At 45.9% G+C, this 22,569-nt stretch overlaps 1 protein-coding gene across 1 annotated transcript in view; it reads right to left on the bottom strand.

The window, feature by feature from the left end:
• Positions 1-22,569, bottom strand: part of LOC139405549 (insulin-like growth factor 2 mRNA-binding protein 2) — a 98,677-nt gene that overhangs the window by 31,175 nt on the left and 44,933 nt on the right. The window contains exons 5-8 of the mRNA XM_071147965.1: positions 10,296-10,359; positions 9,061-9,351; positions 8,399-8,533; positions 796-918 (exon numbers count right to left, since the gene is read on the bottom strand). Coding sequence (XP_071004066.1) covers positions 796-918; positions 8,399-8,533; positions 9,061-9,351; positions 10,296-10,359 — 613 coding nt within the window. The remainder of the gene's footprint in view (positions 1-795; positions 919-8,398; positions 8,534-9,060; positions 9,352-10,295; positions 10,360-22,569) is intronic.

The raw sequence follows: 22,569 nt of genomic DNA, 5'->3' as shown, positions 1-22,569 counted from the left end.
CTGTTATATCTGGAGTATTTCTCCTGTCTTATCCAGTGTCCTGTGTTAATTTAAGTATGATCTCTCTAATTCTTTCTTTCTTTCTTTCTTTCGTCGTGCTGCTGCTCCAGTTTCAACTGTTCTGCCTGCGGCTATGGAACCCTGACCTGTTCACTGGACGTGCTACCTGTCCCAGACCTGCTGTTTTCAACTCTCTAAAGACAGCAGGAGCGGTAGAGATACTCTGAATGATCGGCTATAAAAAGCCAACTGACATTTACTCCTGAGGTGCTGACCTGTTGCCCCCTCGACAACTACTGTGATTATTATTATTTGACCCTGCTGGTCATCTATGAACATTTGAACATCTTGGCCATGTTCTGTTATAATCTCCACCCGGCACAGCCAGAAGAGGACTGGCCACCGCTCATAGCCTGGTTCCTCTCTAGGTTTCTTCCTAGGTTCTGGCCTTTCTACTGAGTTTTTCCTAGCCACCGTGCTTCTACACCTGCATTGCTTGCTGTTTGGGGTTTTAGGCTGGGTTTCTGTACAGCACTTTGTGACATCAGCTGATGTAAGAAGGGCTTTATAAATTCATTTGATTGAGGTAGTTGGTGACTGAGTCTGTACACTCGGTAGTTGTGACTTGCTATAGTGACTGGTGTGTGTGTATGTGCGTGCGTGCGTGTGTGTGTGTGTAAGTTGATTTAGGATGTATAAACGGCTGAAGTGAATTGAGCATTATTTTACATGCAACACTGTGGGAAGAACAGCACAGTGAAACCAAACACAGAGAGAGAGGTAGCTGGCTCTTACGAGGAGATAGTAATCTTGGTCCCTGTCTCTTCTTCTATCTTCTTCAGGTTTCTTCCCTCCTTACCGATCAGTCGTCCCACCAGACTGTTGTGGGCCAGGATCTTCAGAGGAATCTCCTCCTCCCTGTAGGAAGAGAGGGTTAGGGTTAGTGAATCAATAACAGCTGCATTGAATAAAAGGCCACGGCTCCAGACCATTGATGTGGCATGAGGAATGTAATGTTGGGGTGGGATGAGTTGGCATGTGTGTGCGTGCACACACGCTTGTGTGTGTCAGAATGAACTGGCTGGGAAGTGAAACACTGATTAGAATGTGAAAGCTTCATGAGGGCTGAGGGAGGAAGGAGAGGAGACAGAGAGGGGGGATAATGAGGAGGAGGAGGTGTTAGAGGAGGGGGTGGAGGAGAGGATAGAGGTGAAAGAAGAAGGGAAGGAGGTGGGGGTAGAGGGGAGGAGGTGGGGGTAGAGGAGAGGGGTGGAGAGGAGGGAGAGAGGTGAGGGGGTGTCGTAATGGTGTAGTATGGGTTTGTAGTAGTGATGGTGTTTGGGTAGTAATGGTGTAGTAGTGACGGTGTTGGGGGGTAGTAATGGTGTAGTAGGTTTGTAGTAGTGAGGGTGTTGGGGTAGTAATGGTGTAGTATGGGTTTGTAGTAGTGAGGGTGTAGTAGTGAGGGCGTTGGGGGTAGTAATGGTGTAGTAGGGGTGTAGTATTAATGGTGTAGTAGTGACGGTGTTGGGGAGTAGTAATGGTGTAGTAGGTTTGTAGTAGTGAGGGTGTTGGGGTAGTAGGGTGTAGTAGTGAGGGTGTTGGGGTAGTATTAATGGTGTAGTAGTGAGGGTGTTGGGGGTAGTAATGGTGTAGTAGGGGTGTAGTATTAATGGTGTAGTAGTGACGGTGTTGGGTGGTAGTAATGGTGTAGTAGGTTTGTAGTAGTGAGGGTGTTGGGGTAGTAGGGTGTAGTAGTGAGGGTGTTGGGGTAGTAATGGTGTAGTAGTGAGGGTGTTGGGTGGTAGTAATGGTGTAGTAGGTTTGTAGTAGTGAGGGTGTTGGGGTAGTAGGGGTGTAGTAGTGAGGGTGTAGTAATGGTGTAGTGTGTAGTAGAGGTGTAGTAATGGTGTGGGGTGTAGTGTAGATGTAGTGGTGAGGGTGTGGTAATGGTGTAGTAGGGGTGTAGTAATGGTGTAGTGTGTAGTAGTGAGGGTGTAGTGTGTAGTGGGGGTGTAGTAATTGTGTAGGGGTGTAGTGTAGGTGTAGTAGTGAGGGTGACAGACTTCTCCCCATTTTAGCTACTGTTGTATCAATATGTTTTGACCATGACAGTTTACAATCCAGGGTTTCTCCAAACAGTTTAGTCACCTCAACTTGCTCAATTTCCACATTATTCATTACCAGATTTAGTTGAGGTTTAGGGTTTAGTGAATGATTTGTCCCAAATACAATGCTTTTAGTTTTATAAATATTTAGGACTAACTTATTATTTGCCACCCACTCTGAAACTAACTGCAGCTCTTTGTTGAGTGTTGCAGTCATTACAGTCTCTGTGGTAGCTGACGTGTATAGTGTTGAGTGTTGCAGTCATTACAGTCTCTGTGGTAGCTGACGTGTATAGTGTTGAGTGTTGCAGTCATTTCAGTCACTGTAGTAGCTGACGTGTATAGTGTTGAGTGTTGCAGTCATTACAGTCTCTGTAGTAGCTGATGTGTATAGTGTTGAGTGTTGCAGTCATTTCAGTCTCTGTAGTAGCTGACGTGTATAGTGTTGAGTGTTGCAGTCATTTCAGTCTCTGTAGTAGCTGACGTGTATAGTGTTGAGTGTTGCAGTCATTTCAGTCTCTGTAGTAGCTGACGTGTATAGTGTTGAGTGTTGCAGTCATTTCAGTCACTGTAGTAGCTGACGTGTATAGTGTTGAGTGTTGCAGTCATTACAGTCTCTGTAGTAGCTGATGTGTATAGTGTTGAGTGTTGCAGTCATTTCAGTCTCTGTAGTAGCTGACGTGTATAGTGTTGAGTGTTGCAGTCATTTCAGTCTCTGTAGTAGCTGACGTGTATAGTGTTGAGTGTTGCAGTCATTTCAGTCTCTGTAGTAGCTGACGTGTATAGTGTTGAGTGTTGCAGTCATTTCAGTCTCTGTAGTAGCTGACGTGTATAGTGTTGAGTGTTGCAGTCATTTCAGTCTCTGTAGTAGCTGACGTGTATAGTGTTGAGTGTTGCAGTCATTACAGTCTCTGTAGTAGCTGACGTGTATAGTGTTGAGTGTTGCAGTCATTTCAGTCTCTGTAGTAGCTGACGTGTATAGTGTTGAGTGTTGCAGTCATTTCAGTCTCTGTAGTAGCTGACGTGTATAGTGTTGAGTGTTGCAGTCATTACAGTCACTGTAGTAGCTGACGTGTATAGTGTTGAGTGTTGCAGTCATTACAGTCTCTGTAGTAGCTGACGTGTTGAGTGTTGCAGTCATTTCAGTCTCTGTAGTAGCTGACGTGTATAGTGTTGAGTGTTGCAGTCATTTCAGTCTCTGTAGTAGCTGACGTGTATAGTGTTGAGTGTTGCAGTCATTTCAGTCTCTGTAGTAGCTGACGTGTATAGTGTTGAGTGTTGCAGTCATTTCAGTCTCTGTAGTAGCTGACGTGTATAGTGTTGAGTGTTGCAGTCATTTCAGTCTCTGTAGTAGCTGACGTGTATAGTGTTGAGTGTTGCAGTCATTACAGTCACTGTAGTAGCTGACGTGTATAGTGTTGAGTGTTGCAGTCATTTCAGTCACTGTAGTAGCTGACGTGTATAGTGTTGAGTGTTGCAGTCATTTCAGTCTCTGTAGTAGCTGACGTGTATAGTGTTGAGTGTTGCAGTCATTTCAGTCTCTGTAGTAGCTGACGTGTATAGTGTTGAGTGTTGCAGTCATTACAGTCTCTGTAGTAGCTGACGTGTATAGTGTTGAGTGTTGCAGTCATTTCAGTCACTGTAGTAGCTGACGTGTATAGTGTTGAGTGTGGCAGTCATTTCAGTCACTGTAGTAGCTGACGTGTATAGTGTTGAGTGTTGCAGTCATTTCAGTCACTGTAGTAGCTGACGTGTATAGTGTTGAGTGTTGCAGTCATTTCAGTCGCTGTAGTGGCTGACGTGTATAGTGTTGAGTCATCCGCATACATAGACAGAATGGCTTTGGCATGTTGGAAGTAAGTAAAGACTGAAAAAAGCAAGGGCCCTGGGGATTTCCTGATTCTGCCTGGATCATTTTTGGAGAGGCTTCCATGAAAGAACAGCCTCTGTGTTCTGTTACAAAGGTAACTCTCTATCCACAATATAGCAGGGGGTGCAAAGACATATATGTAGCTTTAGAAATAAGGTTCATGAAATCAATAACTTGCTAACATCAGATAACATTCATATATTAGCCATTTCTGAGACTCACTAAGATAATTAATTTGATGATACTGCAGTAGCAATACAAGGATATAAAATCTATAGAAGAGACAGACATGCTTATAGGGGAGGTGTTGTTGTATATATTCAGTCATATCCCTGTAATGCTTATAGGGGAGGTGTTGCTGTATATATTCAGTCATATCCCTGTAATGTTTATAGGGGAGGTGTTGCTGTATATTCAGAGCCATATCCCTGTAATGTTTATAGGGGAGGTGTTGCTGTATATTCAGAGCCATATCCCTGTAATGTTTATGGGGGAGGTGTTGCTGTATATATTCAGTCATATCCCTGTAATGTTTATAGGGGAGGTGTTGTATATATTCAGAGCCATATCCCTGTAATGTTTATAGGGGAGGTGTTGTTGTATATATTCAGCCATATCCCTGTAATGTTTATAGGGGAGGTGTTGCTGTATATATTCAGTCATATCCCTGTAATGTTTATAGGGGAGGTGTTGTATATATTCAGAGCCATATCCCTGTAATGTTTATAGGGGAGGTGTTGTATATATTCAGAGCCATATCCCTGTAATGTTTATAGGGGAGGTGTTGCTGTATATATTCAGTCATATCCCTGTAATGTTTATAGGGGAGGTGTTGTATATATTCAGTCATATCCCTGTAATGTTTATGGGGGAGGTGTTGCTGTATATTCAGAGCCATATCCCTGTAATGTTTATAGGGGAGGTGTTGTATATATTCAGAGCCATATCCCTGTAATGTTTATAGGGGAGGTGTTGCTGTATATATTAAGAGCCATATCCCTGTAATGTTTATAGGGGAGGTGTTGTATATATTCAGTCATATCCCTGTAATGTTTATGGGGGAGGTGTTGCTGTATATTCAGAGCCATATCCCTGTAATGTTTATAGGGGAGGTGTTGTATATATTCAGAGCCATATCCCTGTAATGTTTATAGGGGAGGTGATGCTGTATATATTCAGTCATATCCCTGTAATGTTTATAGGGGAGGTGTTGTATATATTCAGTCATATCCCTGTAATGCTTATGGGGGAGGTGTTGCTGTATATATTCAGAGCCGTATAATGCTTAGAGAAGATCTTAAGTGTTATTGAAGTGTTGTGGTTGCAGGTTCACTTGGCACATCTAAAGCCTTTTCGTTTTGGGGTGTTGCTAACGGTCAGTATCTAAATCATATGTGTGAAATAACAAAGAGTTGCAGTCTGTTTTGGAATGGGTGGCTAGTAATAAACTGGTCCTGAACATCTCTTAAAGTAAGAGCATTTGGTAAAAATCCTTCCCTAAGTTCGAGACCTCAGCTGAACCTGGTAATGAATGGTGTGGTGTGGCTGTTGAACAAGTTGAGGAGACTCAATTACTACGTGTGCCTTTTTATTTATCAAGTTCTGTCCTGGAGCTGTTCTTGTCTATTTAATGTTCTGTATTATGTCATGTTTTTCCTATGATAATGTCAAAAGCCACACTAAAGTCTAACAAAACAGCCCCCACAATCATTTTTATACCAATTTCTCTCAGCCAATCATCAGTAATTTGTGTAAGTGCTGTGCTTGAATGTCCCTCCCTACATGTGTGCTGAAAGTCTGTTGTAAATTTGTGAAAATACCATTGAATCTGGTCAAACATTTTTTCCAGAAGTTTACTAAGGGTTGGTAAGAGGCTGATTGGTTGGCTGTTTGAGCCAGTAAAGGGGGCTTTACTATTCTTAGGTAGCAGAAAGACTTTAGCTTCCCTCCAGGCCCGAGGGCACACACTCCATTAGGCTTCAATTGAAGATGTGCAATACCGTACTCTATTATCCTCAGTCATTTTCCAAGTCTTCAGACCCCGGTGGCTCGTCATTGTTGATAGACAACAATTTTCACCTCTTCCACACTAACTTTACGGAACTCAAAATTACAGTGTTTGTCTTTCATAATGTGGTCAGATATACTTGGACGTGTAGTGTTAGTGTTTGTTGCTGGCATGTCATGCCTAAGTTTGCTAATCTTGCCAATTCAAAAAAGTATTAAAGAAGTTGGCAATATCAGTAAGTTTTGTGATGAATGAGCCATCTGATTCAATTAATGATGGTGCTGAGTTTTTTAAATATAATTTAAGGTGCTACAAAGCTTTTTACTATCATTCTTTATATAATTTATCTTTGTTTCATAATATAGTTTCTTCTTTTTATTCAGTTTAGTCACATGATTTCTCAATTTGCAGTACGTTTGCCATACCCATGTGGCTCAGTTGGTAGAGCATAGGAAATCAAACCAAATCAAATGTAATTGTCACATGCACATGGTTAGCAGATGGATCTGGATCATCCAGATGGTCATTGTCAAACTTCAGACGGGCCTGGACATGTGCTGGCTTGAGCAGGGGGACCTTGAGCAGCGCTGCAGGATTTTAATCCATGACGTGTGTTACTAACGGTTTTCTTTGAGACTGTGGTCCCAGCTCTCTTCAGGTCATTGACCAGGTCCTGCCGTGTAGTTCTGGGCTGATCCCTCACCTTCCTCATGATCATTGATGCCCCACGAGGTGAGATCTTGCATGGAGCCCCAGACCGAGAGTGATTGACCGTCATCTTGAACTTCTTCCATTTTCTAATAATTGCGACAACAGTTGTTGCCTTCTCACCAAGCTGCTTACCTATTGTCCTGTAGCCCATCCCAGCCTTGTGCAGGTCTACAATTTTATCCCTGATGTCCTTACACAGCTCTCTGGTTTTGGCCATTGTGGAGAGGTTGGAGTCTGTTTGAGTGTGTGGACAGGTGTCTTTTATAGAGGTAACGAGTTCAAACAGGTGCAGTTAATACAGGTAATGAGTGGAGGGCGGAGGGCTTCTTAAAGAACAACTAACAGGTCTGTGAGAGCCAGAATTCTTACTAGTTGGTAGGTGATCAAATACTTATGTCATGCAATAAAATGTAAATTAATTACTTAAAAATCATACAATGTGATTTTCTGGATTGAAGTGTACCTATGATAAAAATTACAGGCCTCTACATGCTTTGTAAGTAGGAATACCTGCAAAATCGGCAGTGTATCAAATACTAGTTCTCCCCACTGTACATATGAGATGAGTAATGTAGGGTATCTAAACATTATATAAAGTTACATAGTTTAAAGTGACTAGTGATACATTTATTACATCCAATTTTTTATTATTAAAGTGGCTAGCACTTGCAACGCCAGGGTTGTCGGTTTGATTCCAAAGGGGGACTAGTATGGAAATGCATGCACTCACTACTATAAGTTGCTCTGGATAAGAGCGTCTGCTAAATGACTATAATATAACATGTAAATGCCGTATTCCTCTCAACCATAACATTTTTCAATTCCACATCAATTGAACAGGATTTCAGTTTTTACAGTCATTTTCTTCATGGAATAATGTGTCAAGTGCATCGTGCGTCTGTTTGCTCCTACACCACGGACCAACAAACATATGAATCACTACAAAACTTCTTGTATGACCTTTTGTACACTTTAGGCCCAGCCTTTGGAGCTTTGGTTTTCCTAGATATGGCTACTATATTGTGATCACTACAACCTATGGATCTGGATACTGCTTTGAAGCAGATTTATGCAGCATTAGTGAAGGTGTGATCAATGAATGTTGATGATTTAATTCCTGTGCTGTTTGTAACTACCCTGGTAGGTTGACTGATATCCTGATCCAGGTTGGAGGCACTGGTTACAGTTAGAAGCTTTTTCCTGAGTGGACAGCTTGATGAAAGCCAGTCAATATTTAAATCCCCCAGAAAATATACTTCGCTGTTGATATCACATATATTATCAACCATTTCACACATGTTATCCAGATGCTGACTGTTAGCAACTTGGTGGTCTGTAGCAGCTTCCCACCAGAATGGGCTTTAGGTGAGGCAGATGAACCTGTAGCCATATGACTTCAACAGTATTTAACATGACATCCTCTCTATGCTTTACAGGAATGTGGTTCTGAATATAAACAGCAACACAAATCAAAGAAAACAAACAAATCAACCTGTCACAACTTTACAAAAACAACGAACCGAGGTCTCTCATTCAGTGTTCAACATACGTTGAGCTCTGATGTCGCGCTCTGATGTAGGCCTACCAAATGGTGGAGTGTTGGGGTGTTGTAGTGAGGGTGTAGTAATGGTATAGTAGGTTGTAGTAGTGAGGGTGTTGGGGTGTAGTAAAGGTATAGTAGGGATGCTATAGTAGACTCACTCCTTGGTCTCGCTGGCCTCTTTCTGCATGATATCCAGGATCATGCGGCAGGCAGAGGAGCAGCCCTCTGGGGTGGCGTGGATGGTGATGGGCTTCCCTGCTGCTCCCACATTCTCCTTACGATGGATGTCCACCCTGATGGAGAGAGACAGACAGGTCACTGAAAGGCTGTTCACCCTGATGGAGAGAGACAGGAGGTCACTGAAAGGCTGTCCACCCGGAGGGAGACAGACAGGTCACTGAAAGGCTTTCCACCCTGATAGAGACAGACAGACAGGTCACTGAAAGGCTTTCCACCCTGATAGAGACAGACAGACAGGTCACTGAAAGGCTTTCCACCCTGATAGAGACAGACAGACAGGTCACTGAAAGGCTTTCCACCCTGATAGAGACAGACAGACAGGTCACTGAAAGGCTTTCCACCCTGATAGAGACAGACAGACAGGTCACTGAAAGGCTTTCCACCCTGATAGAGACAGACAGACAGGTCACTGAAAGGCTGAGACTGCATACATAATCATATTCAAGAATGGGGTCAATGCCATGTTAATTCAGCAACTGATTTAACTGAAATGTAATTAACCCCATACTTCATATTGGATATTTGACCAACAAAGGACTGTGTCTATTGCAGATCGACCCATTCTGATCCAACAACGTACTTGGACTGTGTCTGTTTAGTGACGTTCTTGATGGTTTGGCCCTCCTTGCCGATGATGGCTCCTACGAACTGTGTGGGGACCAGCATGCGGAGGGGGAAGTTATGCTGTTTGTGTCGGGGCCCTCCGAAGCCCCCCGAGGGCCCTGGCTGGGGCCCGTCCTGGTCCCTGGACGACCGACATCCCCGACGCATCCGCGGGGCAGGTAGGGGCGGAGCTGCATCCATATCCAGGATGTACGACACCCTGAAGGAGTAGCCCTCAAACTGCTGACCCGTCAACTTCTCTATGGCTCTGTGAGGGGAGAGGAGAGTCAACTTCTCTATGGCTCTGTGAGGGGAGAGGGTTAGCCCTCAAACTGCTGACCCGTCAACTTCTCTATGGCTCTGTGAGGGGAGAGGAGAGTCAACTTCTCTATGGCTCTGTGAGGGGAGAGGAGAGTCAACTTCTCTATGGCTCTGTGAGGGGAGAGGAGAGTCAACTTCTCTATGGCTCTGTGATGGGGAGAGGGTTAGCCCTCAAACTGCTGACCCGTCAACTTCTCTATGGCTCTGTGAGGGGAGAGGAGAGTCAACTTCTCTATGGCTCTGTGAGGGGAGAGGAGAGTCAACTTCTCTATGGCTCTGAGAGGGGAGAGGGTTAGCCCTCAAACTGCTGACCCGTCAACTTCTCTATGGCACTGTGAGGGGAGAGGGTTAGCCCTCAAACTGCTGACCCGTCAACTTCTCTATGGCTCTGAGAGGGGAGAGGGTTAGCCCTCAAACTGCTGACCCGTCAACTTCTCTATGGCTCTGTGAGGGGAGAGGAGAGTCAACTTCTCTATGGCTCTGTGAGGGGAGAGGAGAGTCAACTTCTCTATGGCTCTGAGAGGGGAGAGGGTTAGCCCTCAAACTGCTGACCCGTCAACTTCTCTATGGCTCTGTGAGGGGAGAGTCAACTTCTCTATGGCTCTGTGAGGGGAGAGGAGAGTCAACTTCTCTATGGCTCTGAGGGGAGAGGAGAGGAGAGGGCAAGGGCTCTGACTTGCCGAGTTAAATAAAGGTTTAAAAAATATAAAAAGGTTTAGGGTGGCTCTGATACTCTTCTTCAGTGCCAAAACACTGTCTGAGCATATCTGACTAGTCTTAGATTAATTATCCCCTCGTTGAAAAAATATTCTAACGTTTCTGCCATACTGATAGTGACAGGTGGGACATCATTTAAACACAGTAATACCACCGACAGATGACTCTACTCACACTTTGGCCTCCTCCTTGGTTGAGTATGTGGCATTCACCACAGCTGTTTCTGTGTCCGTGGTAACTGTGGATGGAGAATGAGAGAGAGAGAGAGAAAGGGTTAGGGTTAGAAACACCACGGCTGTTTCTGTGTCCATGGTAACTGTGGATGGAGAATGAGAGAAAGGGTTAGGGTTAGAAACACCACGGCTGTTTCTGTGTCCATGGTAACTGTGGATGGAGAATGAGAGAAAGGGTTAGGGTTAGAAACACCACGGCTGTTTCTGTGTCCATGGTAACTGTGGATGGAGAATGAGAGAAAGGGTTAGGGTTAGAAACACCACCGCTGTTTCTGTGTCCATGGTAACTGTGGATGGAGAATGAGACAGAGAGAGAAAGGGTTAGGGTTAGAAACACCACGGCTGTTTCTGTGTCCATGGTAACTGTGGATGGAGAATGAGAGAAAGGGTTAGGGTTAGAAACACCACCTCTGTTTCTGTGTCCATGGTAACTGTGGATGGAGAATGAGACAGAGAGAGAAAGGGTTAGGGTTAGAAACACCACGGCTGTTTCTGTGTCCGTGGTAACTGTGGATGGAGAATGAGAGAGAGAGAGAGAAAGGGTTAGGGTTAGAAACACCACGGCTGTTTCTGTGTCCGTGGTAACTGTGGATGGAGAATGAGAGAGAGAGAGAGAAAGGGTTAGGGTTAGAAACACCACCGCTGTTTCTGTGTCCATGGTAACTGTGGATGGAGAATGAGAGAAAGGGTTAGGGTTAGAAACACCACGGCTGTTTCTGTGTCCATGGTAACTGTGGATGGAGAATGAGAGAAAGGGTTAGGGTTAGAAACACCACCGCTGTTTCTGTGTCCATGGTAACTGTGGATGGAGAATGAGAGAAAGGGTTAGGGTTAGAAACACCACCGCTGTTTCTGTGTCCATGGTAACTGTGGATGGAGAATGAGAGAAAGGGTTAGGGTTAGAAACACCACAGCTGTTTCTGTGTCCATGGTAACTGTGGATGGAGAATGAGAGAAAGGGTTAGGGTTAGAAACACCACGGCTGTTTCTGTGTCCATGGTAACTGTGGATGGAGAATGAGAGAAAGGGTTAGGGTTAGAAACACCACCGCTGTTTCTGTGTCCATGGTAACTGTGGATGGAGAATGAGAGAGAGAGAGAGAAAGGGTTAGGGTTAGAAACACCACCGCTGTTTCTGTGTCCATGGTAACTGTGGATGGAGAATGAGAGAAAGGGTTAGGGTTAGAAACACCACAGCTGTTTCTGTGTCCATGGTAACTGTGGATGGAGAATGAGAGAAAGGATTAGGGTTAGAAACACCACAGCTGTTTCTGTGTCCATGGTAACTGTGGATGGAGAATGAGAGAAAGGGTTAGGGTTAGAAACACCACAGCTGTTTCTGTGTCCATGGTAACTGTGGATGGAGAATGAGAGAAAGGGTTAGGGTTAGAAACACCACAGCTGTTTCTGTGTCCATGGTAACTGTGGATGGAGAATGAGAGAAAGGGTTAGGGTTAGAAACACCACCGCTGTTTCTGTGTCCGTGGTAACTGTGGATGGAGAATGAGAGAAAGGGTTAGGGTTAGAAACACCACCGCTGTTTCTGTGTCCGTGGTAACTGTGGATGGAGAATGAGAGAAAGGGTTAGGGTTAGAAACACCACCGCTGTTTCTGTGTCCGTGGTAACTGTGGATGGAGAATGAGAGAAAGGGTTAGGGTTAGAAACACCACGGCTGTTTCTGTGTCCATGGTAACTGTGGATGGAGAATGAGAGAAAGGGTTAGGGTTAGAAACACCACGGCTGTTTCTGTGTCCGTGGTAACTGTGGATGGAGAATGAGAGAAAGGGTTAGGGTTAGAAACACCACCGCTGTTTCTGTGTCCGTGGTAACTGTGGATGGAGAATGAGAGAAAGGGTTAGGGTTAGAAACACCACCGCTGTTTCTGTGTCCATGGTAACTGTGGATGGAGAATAAGAGAAAGGGTTAGGGTTAGAAACACCACCGCTGTTTCTGTGTCCATGGTAACTGTGGATGGAGAATGAGAGAAAGGGTTAGGGTTAGAAACACCACAGCTGTTTCTGTGTCCATGGTAACTGTGGATGGAGAATAAGAGAAAGGGTTAGGGTTAGAAAAACCACGGCTGTTTCTGTGTCCATGGTAACTGTGGATGGAGAATGAGAGAAAGGGTTAGGGTTAGAAACACCACGGCTGTTTCTGTGTCCATGGTAACTGTGGATGGAGAATGAGAGAAAGGGTTAGGGTTAGAAACACCACGGCTGTTTCTGTGTCCATGGTAACTGTGGATGGAGAATGAGAGAAAGGGTTAGGGTTAGAAACACCACGGCTGTTTCTGTGTCCATGGTAACTGTGGATGGAGAATGAGAGAAAGGGTTAGGGTTAGAAACACCACGGCTGTTTCTGTGTCCATGGTAACTGTGGATGGAGAATGAGAGAAAGGGTTAGGGTTAGAAACACCACGGCTGTTTCTGTGTCCATGGTAACTGTGGATGGAGAATGAGAGAAAGGGTTAGGGTTAGAAACACCACCGCTGTTTCTGTGTCCATGGTAACTGTGGATGGAGAATGAGAGAAAGGGTTAGGGTTAGAAACACCACAGCTGTTTCTGTGTCCAAGGTAACTGTGGATGGAGAATGAGAGAAAGGGTTAGGGTTAGAAACACCACGGCTGTTTCTGTGTCCATGGTAACTGTGGATGGAGAATGAGAGAGAGAGAGAGAAACGGTTAGGGTTAGAAACACCACCGCTGTTTCTGTGTCCATGGTAACTGTGGATGGAGAATGAGAGAAAGGGTTAGGGTTAGAAACACCACGGCTGTTTCTGTGTCCATGGTAACTGTGGATGGAGAATGAGAGAGAGAGAGAGAAAGGGTTAGGGTTAGAAACACCACCGCTGTTTCTGTGTCCATGGTAACTGTGGATGGAGAATGAGAGAAAGGGTTAGGGTTAGAAACACCACAGATGTTTCTGTGTCAATGGTAACTGTGGATGGAGAATGAGAGAAAGGGTTAGGGTTAGAAACACCACAGCTGTTTCTGTGTCCATGGTAACTGTGGATGGAGAATGAGAGAAAGGGTTAGGGTTAGAAACACCACAGCTGTTTCTGTGTCCATGGTAACTGTGGATGGAGAATGAGAGAAAGGGTTAGGGTTAGAAACACCACAGCTGTTTCTGTGTCCATGGTAACTGTGGATGGAGAATGAGAGAAAGGGTTAGGGTTAGAAACACCACCGCTGTTTCTGTGTCCATGGTAACTGTGGATGGAGAATGAGAGAAAGGGTTAGGGTTAGAAACACCACAGCTGTTTCTGTGTCCATGGTAACTGTGGATGGAGAATGAGAGAAAGGGTTAGGGTTAGAAACACCACAGCTGTTTCTGTGTCCATGGTAACTGTGGATGGAGAATGAGAGAAAGGGTTAGGGTTAGAAACACCACCGCTGTTTCTGTGTCCATGGTAACTGTGGATGGAGAATGAGAGAAAGGGTTAGGGTTAGAAACACCACCGCTGTTTCTGTGTCCATGGTAACTGTGGATGGAGAATGAGAGAAAGGGTTAGGGTTAGAAACACCACCGCTGTTTCTGTGTCCATGGTAACTGTGGATGGAGAATGGGAGAAAGGGTTAGGGTTAGAAACACCACGGCTGTTTCTGTGTCCATGGTAACTGTGGATGGAGAATGAGAGAGAGAGAGAAAGGGTTAGGGTTAGAAACACCACAGCTGTTTCTGTGTCCATGGTAACTGTGGATGGAGAATGAGACAGAGAGAGAGGTGTTCTGTCATTTCTCTGCTGTACTGTAGGGGAGATATAGAGAACCACTACTGTAGGGGGATATAGAGGACCACTACTGTAGGGCGATATAGAGGACCACTACTGTAGGGGGGATATAGAGATCCACTACTGTAGGGGCATATAGAGGACCACTACTGTAGAGGAGGTATAGAGGACCACTACTGTAGGACCACTACTGTAGGGGAATATAGAGGAGCACTACTGTAGAGGAGGTATAGAGGACCACTACTGTAGGACCACTACTGTAGGGGAATATAGAGGCCCACTACTATAGAGGAGATATAGAGGTCCACTACTGTAGAGGAGATATAGAGGACAACTACTGTAGGGGAGATATAGAGGACAACTACTGTAGAGGAGATATAGAGGACCACTACTGTAGGACCACTACTGTAGGACCACTACTGTAGGGGTGATATAGAGGACCACTACTGTAGGGGGATATAGAGGATCACTACTGTAGAGGAGGTATAGAGGCACACTACTGTAGGACCACTACTGTAGGGGTATATAGAAGACCACTACTGTAGGACCACTACTGTAGAGGAGGTATAGAGGACCACTACTGTAGAGGAGATAGAGGCACACTACTGTAGGACCACTACTGTAGGGGTATATAGAGGAGCACTACTGTAGAGGAGGTATAGAGGCACACTACTGTAGGACCACTACTGTAGGGGTATATAGAAGACCACTACTGTAGGACCACTACTGTAGAGGAGGTATAGAGGACCACTACTGTAGAGGAGATAGAGGCACACTACTGTAGGACCACTACTGTAGGGGTATATAGAGGAGCACTACTGTAGAGGAGGTATAGAGGACCACTACTGTAGGACCACTACTGTAGGGGAATATAGAGGCCCACTACTGTAGAGGAGATATAGAGGTCCACTACTGTAGAGGAGATATAGAGGACAACTACTGTAGGGGAGATATAGAGGACAACTACTGTAGAGGAGATATAGAGGACCACTACTGTAGGACCACTACTGTAGAGGAGATATAGAGGACCACTACTGTAGGACCACTACTGTAGGGGAGATATAGAGGACCACTACTGTAGGACCACTACTGTAGAGGAGATATCGAGGACCACTACTGTAGGACCACTACTGTAGAGGAGATATAGAGGGCCACTACTGTAGGACCACCACTGTAGAGGAGATATAGAGGACCACTACTGTAGAGGAGATATAGAGGACCACTACTGTAGGGGAGATATAGAGGACCACTACTGTAGGGGAGATATAGAGGACCACTACTGTAGAGGAGATATAGAGGACCACTACTGTAGGACCACTACTGTAGAGGAGATATAGAGGACCACTACTGTAGGACTACCACTGTAGAGGAGATATAGAGGACCACTACTGTAGAGGAGATATAGAGGACCACTACTGTAGGGGAGATATAGAGAACCACTACTGTAGGGGAGATATAGAGGACCACTAATGTAGGGGAGATATAGAGGACCACTACTGTAGGACCACTACTGTAGAGGAGATATAGAGGACCACTACTGTAGGGGAGATATAGAGGACCACTACTGTAGGACCACTACTGTAGAGGAGATATAGAGGACCACTACTGTAGAGGAGATAGAGGCACACTACTGTAGAGGAGATATAGAGGACAACTACTGTAGAGGAGATATAGAGGACAACTACTGTAGAGGAGATATAGAGGACCACTACTGTAGGACCACTACTGTAGAGGAGATATAGAGGACCACTACTGTAGGACCACTACTGTAGAACCACTACTGTAGGGGAATATAGAGGCCCACTACTGTAGAGGAGATATAGAGGTCCACTACTGTAGAGGAGATATAGAGGACAACTACTGTAGAGGAGATATAGAGGACCACTACTGTAGGACCACTACTGTAGAGGAGATATAGAGGACCACTACTGTAGGACCACCACTGTAGAGGAGATATAGAGGACCACTACTGTAGAGGAGATATAGAGGACCACTACTGTAGGGGTGATATAGAGGACCACTACAGTAGGGGAGATATAGAGGACCACTACTGTAGGACCACTACTGTAGAGGAGATATAGAAGACCACTACTGTAGAGGAGATATAGAGGTCCACTACTGTAGAGGGGATATAGAGGACCACTACTGTAGGGGAGATATAGAGGTTCACTACTGTAGAGGGATATTAGAGGACCACTACTGTAGAGGAGATATAGAGGACCACTACTGTAGGGGAGATATAGAGGACCACTACTGTAGAGGAGATATAGAGGAACACTACTGTAGAGGAGATATAGAGGACCACTACTGTAGAGGAGATATAGAGGACCACTACTGTAGGGGAGATATAGAGGACCACTACTGTAGGGGAGATATAGAGGACCACTACTATAGGACCACTAAAATAGGGAGAAATATAGAGGACCACTACTGTAGGACCACTACTGTAGGGGAGATATAGAGGACCACTACTGTAGGACCACTACTGTAGGACCACTACTGTAGGACCACTACTGTAGGGGAGATATAGAGGACCACTACTGTAGGACCACTACTGTAGGACCACTACTGTAGGGCAGATATAGAGGACCACTACTGTAGGACCACTACTGTAGGGGAGATATAGAGGACCACTACTGTAGGACCACTACTGTAGGACCACTACTGTAGGGGAGATATAGAGGACCACTACTATAGGACTACTACTGTAGGACCACTACTGTAGGGCAGATATAGAGGACCACTACTGTAGGACCACTACTGTAGGACCACTACTGTAGGGGAGATATAGAGGACCACTACTGTAGGGGTGATATAGAGGACCACTACTGTAGGACCACTACTGTAGGGGAGATATAGAGGACCACTACTGTAGGACCACTACTGTAGGACCACTACTGTAGGGGAGATATAGAGGACCACTACTGTAGGACCACTACTGTAGGACCACTACTGTAGGGGAGATATAGAGGACCACTACTGTAGGACCACTACTGTAGGGGTGATATAGAGGACCACTACTGTAGGACCACTACTGTAGGACCACTACTGTAGGGGAGATATAGAGGACCACTACTGTAGGACCACTACTGTAGGACCACTACTGTAGGGGGGATATAGAGGACCACTACTGTAGAGGGGATATAGAGGACCACTACTGTCGGGGGATAAGAGGACCACTACTGTTGGGGGATATAGAGGACCACTACTGTAGGACCACTACTGTAGGACCACTACTGTAGGGCGATATAGAGGACCACTACTGTAGGGGAGATATAGAGGAGCACTACTGTAGGGGAGATATAGAGGACCCCTACTGTAGGGGGATATAGTGGACCACTACTGTAGGACCACCACTGTAGAGGAGATATAGAGGTCCACTACTGTAGGGGAGATATAGAGGACCACTACTGTAGGGGAGATATAGAGGACCACTACTGTAGGGGAGATATAGAGGACCACTACTGTAGGACCACTACTGTAGGGAGATATAGAGGACCACTACTGTAGGGGAGATATAGAGGACCACTACTGTAGGGGAAATATAGAGGACCACTACTGTAGGGGAAATATAGAGGACCACTACTGTAAGTGATGCAGCCTCCTCCAGTCCATCCCCTTTAAAGCCCTGCCTCCTCCAGTCCATCCCCTTTAAGCTCTGTCTCCTCCAGTCCATTATTAAGCCCTGCCTCCTCCAGTCCATTATTAAGCCCTGCCTCCTCCAGTCCATCGCCTTTAAGCCCTGCCTCCTCCAGTCCATTATTAAGCCCTGCCTCCTCCAGTCCATTATTAAGCCCTGCCTCCTCCAGTCCATTATTAAGCCCTGCCTCCTCCAGTCCATTATTAAGCCCTGCCTCCTCCAGTCCATTATTAAGCCCCGTCTCCTCCAGTCCATTATTAAGCCCCGCCTCCTCCAGTCCATTATTAAGCCCTGTCTCCTCCAGTCCATTATTAAGCCCCGCCTCCTCCAGTACATTATTAAGCCCCGCCTCCTCCAGTCCATTATTAAGCCCCGCCTCCTCCAGTCCATTATTAAGCCCTGCCTCCTCCAGTCCATTATTAAGCCCTGTCTCCTCCAGTCCATTATTAAGCCCTGTCTCCTCCAGTCCATTATTAAGCCCTGCCTCCTCAAGTCCATTATTAAGCCCTGCCTCCTCCAGTCCATTATTAAGCCCTGCCTCCTCCAGTCCATCCCCTTTAAATCCTGCCTCCTCCAGTCCATTATTAAGCCCTGCCTCCTCCAGTCCATTATTAAGCCCTGCCTCCTCCAGTCCATTATTAAGCCCTGCCTCCTCCAGTCCATTATTAAGCCCTGTCTCCTCCAGTCCATTATTAAGTCCTGTCTCCTCCAGTCCATTATTAAGTCCTGTCTCCTCCAGTCCATTATTAAGCCCTGCCTCCTCCAGTCCATTATTAAGCCCTGTCTCCTCCAGTCCATTATTAAGTCCTGTCTCCTCCAGTCCATTATTAAGCCCTGTTGGGAAGAGAGCAATTGAGAATTCATGCATCACAAATGGCAACCAGGGTTGGTCCTGGTCAGTCCCTGGATGGGAGACCAGATGCTGCTGGAAGTGGTGTTGGAGGGCCAGTAGGAGGCACCCTTTCCTCTGGTCTAAAGAAAATATCCCAATGCCCCAGGGCAGTGATTGGGGACACTGGGACACTGGTGGCATGTCTGCTGGGGTGTGTGTAAGTTGACTTGATGTTTTGACCATGACAGTTTACATTCTAAGGTAACATCATGTAATTGAGTCTCCTAAACTTGTTCAACAGCCACACCATTCATTACCAGATTCAGCTGAGGTCTAGAACTTAAGGAATGATTTGTTCCAAAGACAATGCTCTCAGTTTTAGAGATGTTCAGGACCAGTTTATTACTGGCTACCCATCCAAAACAGACTGCAATTCTTTGTTAAGGGTTTCAGTGACTTCATTAGCTGTGGTTGATGATGTGTATATTTGTTGAATCAGCATACATTGACACACATGTATGCTAAAAACATAAAAAGTATAGGACCTAGAGAGCTGCCCTGTGGCATGTTTGACATTAGAGAAGATTCCATTAATGAAAACTCTGTTCTATTAGATAGATAACTCTGAATCCACGATATGGCAGAGGTTCAAAAGTGATAAAACACATGTTTTTTTCAACAACAGGTTATGGTAAATAATATCAAAGGCTGCACTGAAATCTAACAGTACACCTCCTACAATCGTATTATCAATTTCTTTCAACCAATCATCCGCCATTTGTGTCAGTGCAGGTAGTAGTAAATTTAACATTTTAGTAATTTTGCAGACTAACAGGATCAATTAGGGTTACGTGCCTTGGTCAAGGGCACAATAACAGATTTTTCACATAGTCGGCTCAGGGATTCGAACCAGCAACCTTTCGGTTACTGGCCCAACGCACTTAAATGCTATGCTAGACTATCTACGACTACCTGGTAGAGGTGGTGGTAGAGGTAGAGATGGTGGTGGTGGAGGTAGTGGTGGAGGTGGAGGTAGTGGTGGAGGTAGCGGTAGTGGTGGAGTTAGTGGTGCTGGTGGTGGAGGTAGTGGTGGAGGTAGTGGTGGAGGTAGTGGTAGTGGTGGAGGTAGTGGTGGTGGTGGAGGTAATGGTGGAGGAAGTGGTGGTGGTGAAGGTAGTGGTGGAGGTAGTGGTGGAGTTAGTGGTGGTGGTGGTGGAGGCAGTGGTGGAGGTAGCGGTAGTGGTGGAGTTAGTGGTGCTGGTGGTGGAGGTAGTGGTGGAGGTAGTTGTGCTGGTGGTCGAGGTAAAGGTAGTGGTGAAGGTGGAGGTAGTGGTGGAGGTAGTGGTGGTGGTGGTGGAGGTAGTGGTAGAGTTGGTGGGGGAGGTAGTGGTGCTGGTGGTGGAGGTAGTCGTGGAGGTAGAGGTAGTGGTAGTGATGGTGGAGGTAGTGGTGAAGGTGGAGGTAGTGGTGGTGGAGGTAGTGGTAGTGGTAAAGTGAGTTGTGGTGGTGCTGGAGATAGTGGTGGTGGTGCTGGAAGTAGTGGTGGAGGTGGAGGTAGTGGTAGAGGTAGTGGTGGTGGTGGAGGTAGTGATGGAGATAGTGGTGGAGGTAGTGGTGGTGGTGCTGGAGGTAGTGGTGGAGGTGGTGGTAGTGGTAGAGGTAGTGGTGGTTGCGGAGGTAGTGATGGAGGTAGTGGTGGAGGTAGAGTTAGTGGTGGAGATAGTGGAAACAACATACCCTGAGGCCGCATTTATTGTAGTTGGCGATTTTTACACAGCAAATTTGAAGAAAACGCAACCAAAGTTCTATCAACACATTGACTGTAGTACTCTTAGGGCTCCCGAGTGGCGCATCACTGTAGTTCCTGGTTCGAATCCAGGCTGTATCACATCCGGCTGTGATTGGGAGTCCCATAAGGTGAAGCACAATTGGCCCAGCGTCATCCAGGTTTGGCCGGCGTAGGTCGCAATTGTTCTTAACTGACTTGCCTAGTTAAATAAAGGTTCCTTGCCAATAATATCCAAGATGGTGTAGATGTCTTTTGTCGTGTCCCGTGTAAATATATTTTTTCTTCGCATATATATTTTATATTTTTCTTAACCCCAACTTCAACATACTCTCCTGCAATCCGCTTCAACCAATGTGGTATGGATCTGCTATTTTCTTTATTTTTGAACCGGAACCCCCAACAGAAGCTAGCCAGCTAACTAGCTACTAGCTAGTAGTCAGCTAGCCACTGCTAGCGGGCATCAGCTACCTTTAGCCCAGACAACTCTCACCAGTCTGCACAGCGCGACTCAAACAGGACGTATTTTTCTCCATATCTCCGGATTCCTACCACAAGCTCTGAACCTTTTCACCTGGATCATCGCAGCTAACTAGCTGCTATCCAAGTGGCCACTCCTGGCTAACGTCTCTGTCCTGAAGCAAGACCCGATTAGCCCGGAGCTAGCCTTGCTAGGGCCATCTCCCGGCTCAGCCACTCCTTGGACTAAAATACCTATTCTGCCAATTGGCCTGGACCCCTTTTACTGCCGACACGGAGCCCTGCCGACTCATCACGACTAGACTACCGACGTAATTCACCCGAGGGGGATTTTCCCCTGAATGCCCATCTGCTAGCCGCGGCCCGCTAGCTGTCTGAAGCATATCGGACTGTTAGCTAAAGAGGCCAATCGGACAAATTCCTTGGCTACTATACCTATTTTGCCAATTGCCCTGGACCCTTTTACCTCACTGAATCCTGCTGATCCATGACAACTTGTCTGCCAGCACGAGGGGGCTACAACAGACATCTTCCGTCGCGACGTCCCTCTAATGCCCTTCTGCTAGCTTGCTAACCCCGGCCTGCGAGCTGGCTGAATCGCAGTGTCTCCGGCCTGCCGAGCAACTCACTGGAGCCCTATGATCACTCGGCTACGCATGCCTCTCCCTAATGTCAATATGCCTTGTCCTTTGCTGTATTGGTTAGTAATTATTGTCTTATTTCATTGTAGAGCCTGTAGCCCTGCTCAATACGCATTCGTTAACCCTTTTAGTTCCACCTCCCACACATGCGGTGACCTCACCTGGCTTAAACTATGTTTCTAGAGACAACATCTCTCTCATCGTCACTCAATGCATAGGTTAACCTCCACTGTATTCACATCCTACCATACCTTTGTCTGTACATTATGCCTTGAATCCATTCTACAACGCCCAAAAACCTGCTCCTTTTACTCTCTGTTCCGAACGTACTAGACAACCAGTTCTTATAGCCTTTTGCCTTTAGCCGTACCCTTATCCTACTCCTCCTCTGTTCCTCTGGTGATGTAGAGGTTAATCCAGGCCCTGCCTAGCTCCACTCCCATTCCCCAGGCACTCTCATTTGTTGACTTCTGTAAACATAAAAGCCTTGGTTTCATGCATGTTAACATTAGAAGCCTCCTCCATCAGTTTGTTTTATTCACTGCTTTAGCACACTCTGCCGACCCGGATGTCCGAGCCGTGTCTGAATCCTGGTTTAGGAAGACCACTAAAAACCTTGAAATTTCCGTCCCTAACTATAACATTTTCCGACAAGATAGAACTGCCAAAGGGGGCGGAGTTGCAATCTACTGCAGAGATAGCCTGCAGAGCTCTGTCTTAATATCCAGGTCTGTACCCAAACAATTTGAGCTTCTACTTTTAAAAATCCACCTTTCCAGAAACAAGTCTCTCACCATTGCCGCTTGCTATAGACCACCTTCTGCCCCCAGCTGTGCCCTGGACACCAGGGGCGGCAGGGTAGCCTAGTGGTTAGCGCATTGGACTTGTAACCGAAAGGTTGCAAGTTCAAATCCCAGAGCTGACAAGGTACAAAATCTGTCGTTCTGCCCCTGAACAGGCAGTTAACCCACTGTTCCTAGGCCGTCATTGAAAATAAGAATTTGTTCTTAACTGACTTGCCTAGTAAAATAAAATAAAAATAAAAATAAAATATGTGAATTGATTTACCCCCCATCTATCTTCAGAGCTCGTGCTGTTAGGTGACC

The sequence above is a fragment of the Oncorhynchus clarkii genome, chromosome 3 (genome assembly GCF_045791955.1).
Source record: "Oncorhynchus clarkii lewisi isolate Uvic-CL-2024 chromosome 3, UVic_Ocla_1.0, whole genome shotgun sequence".
NCBI lineage: Eukaryota > Metazoa > Chordata > Actinopteri > Salmoniformes > Salmonidae > Oncorhynchus > Oncorhynchus clarkii.
Note: the sequence above shows the minus strand (reverse complement) of the source record. Positions and strands in the feature narration are given on the sequence as shown.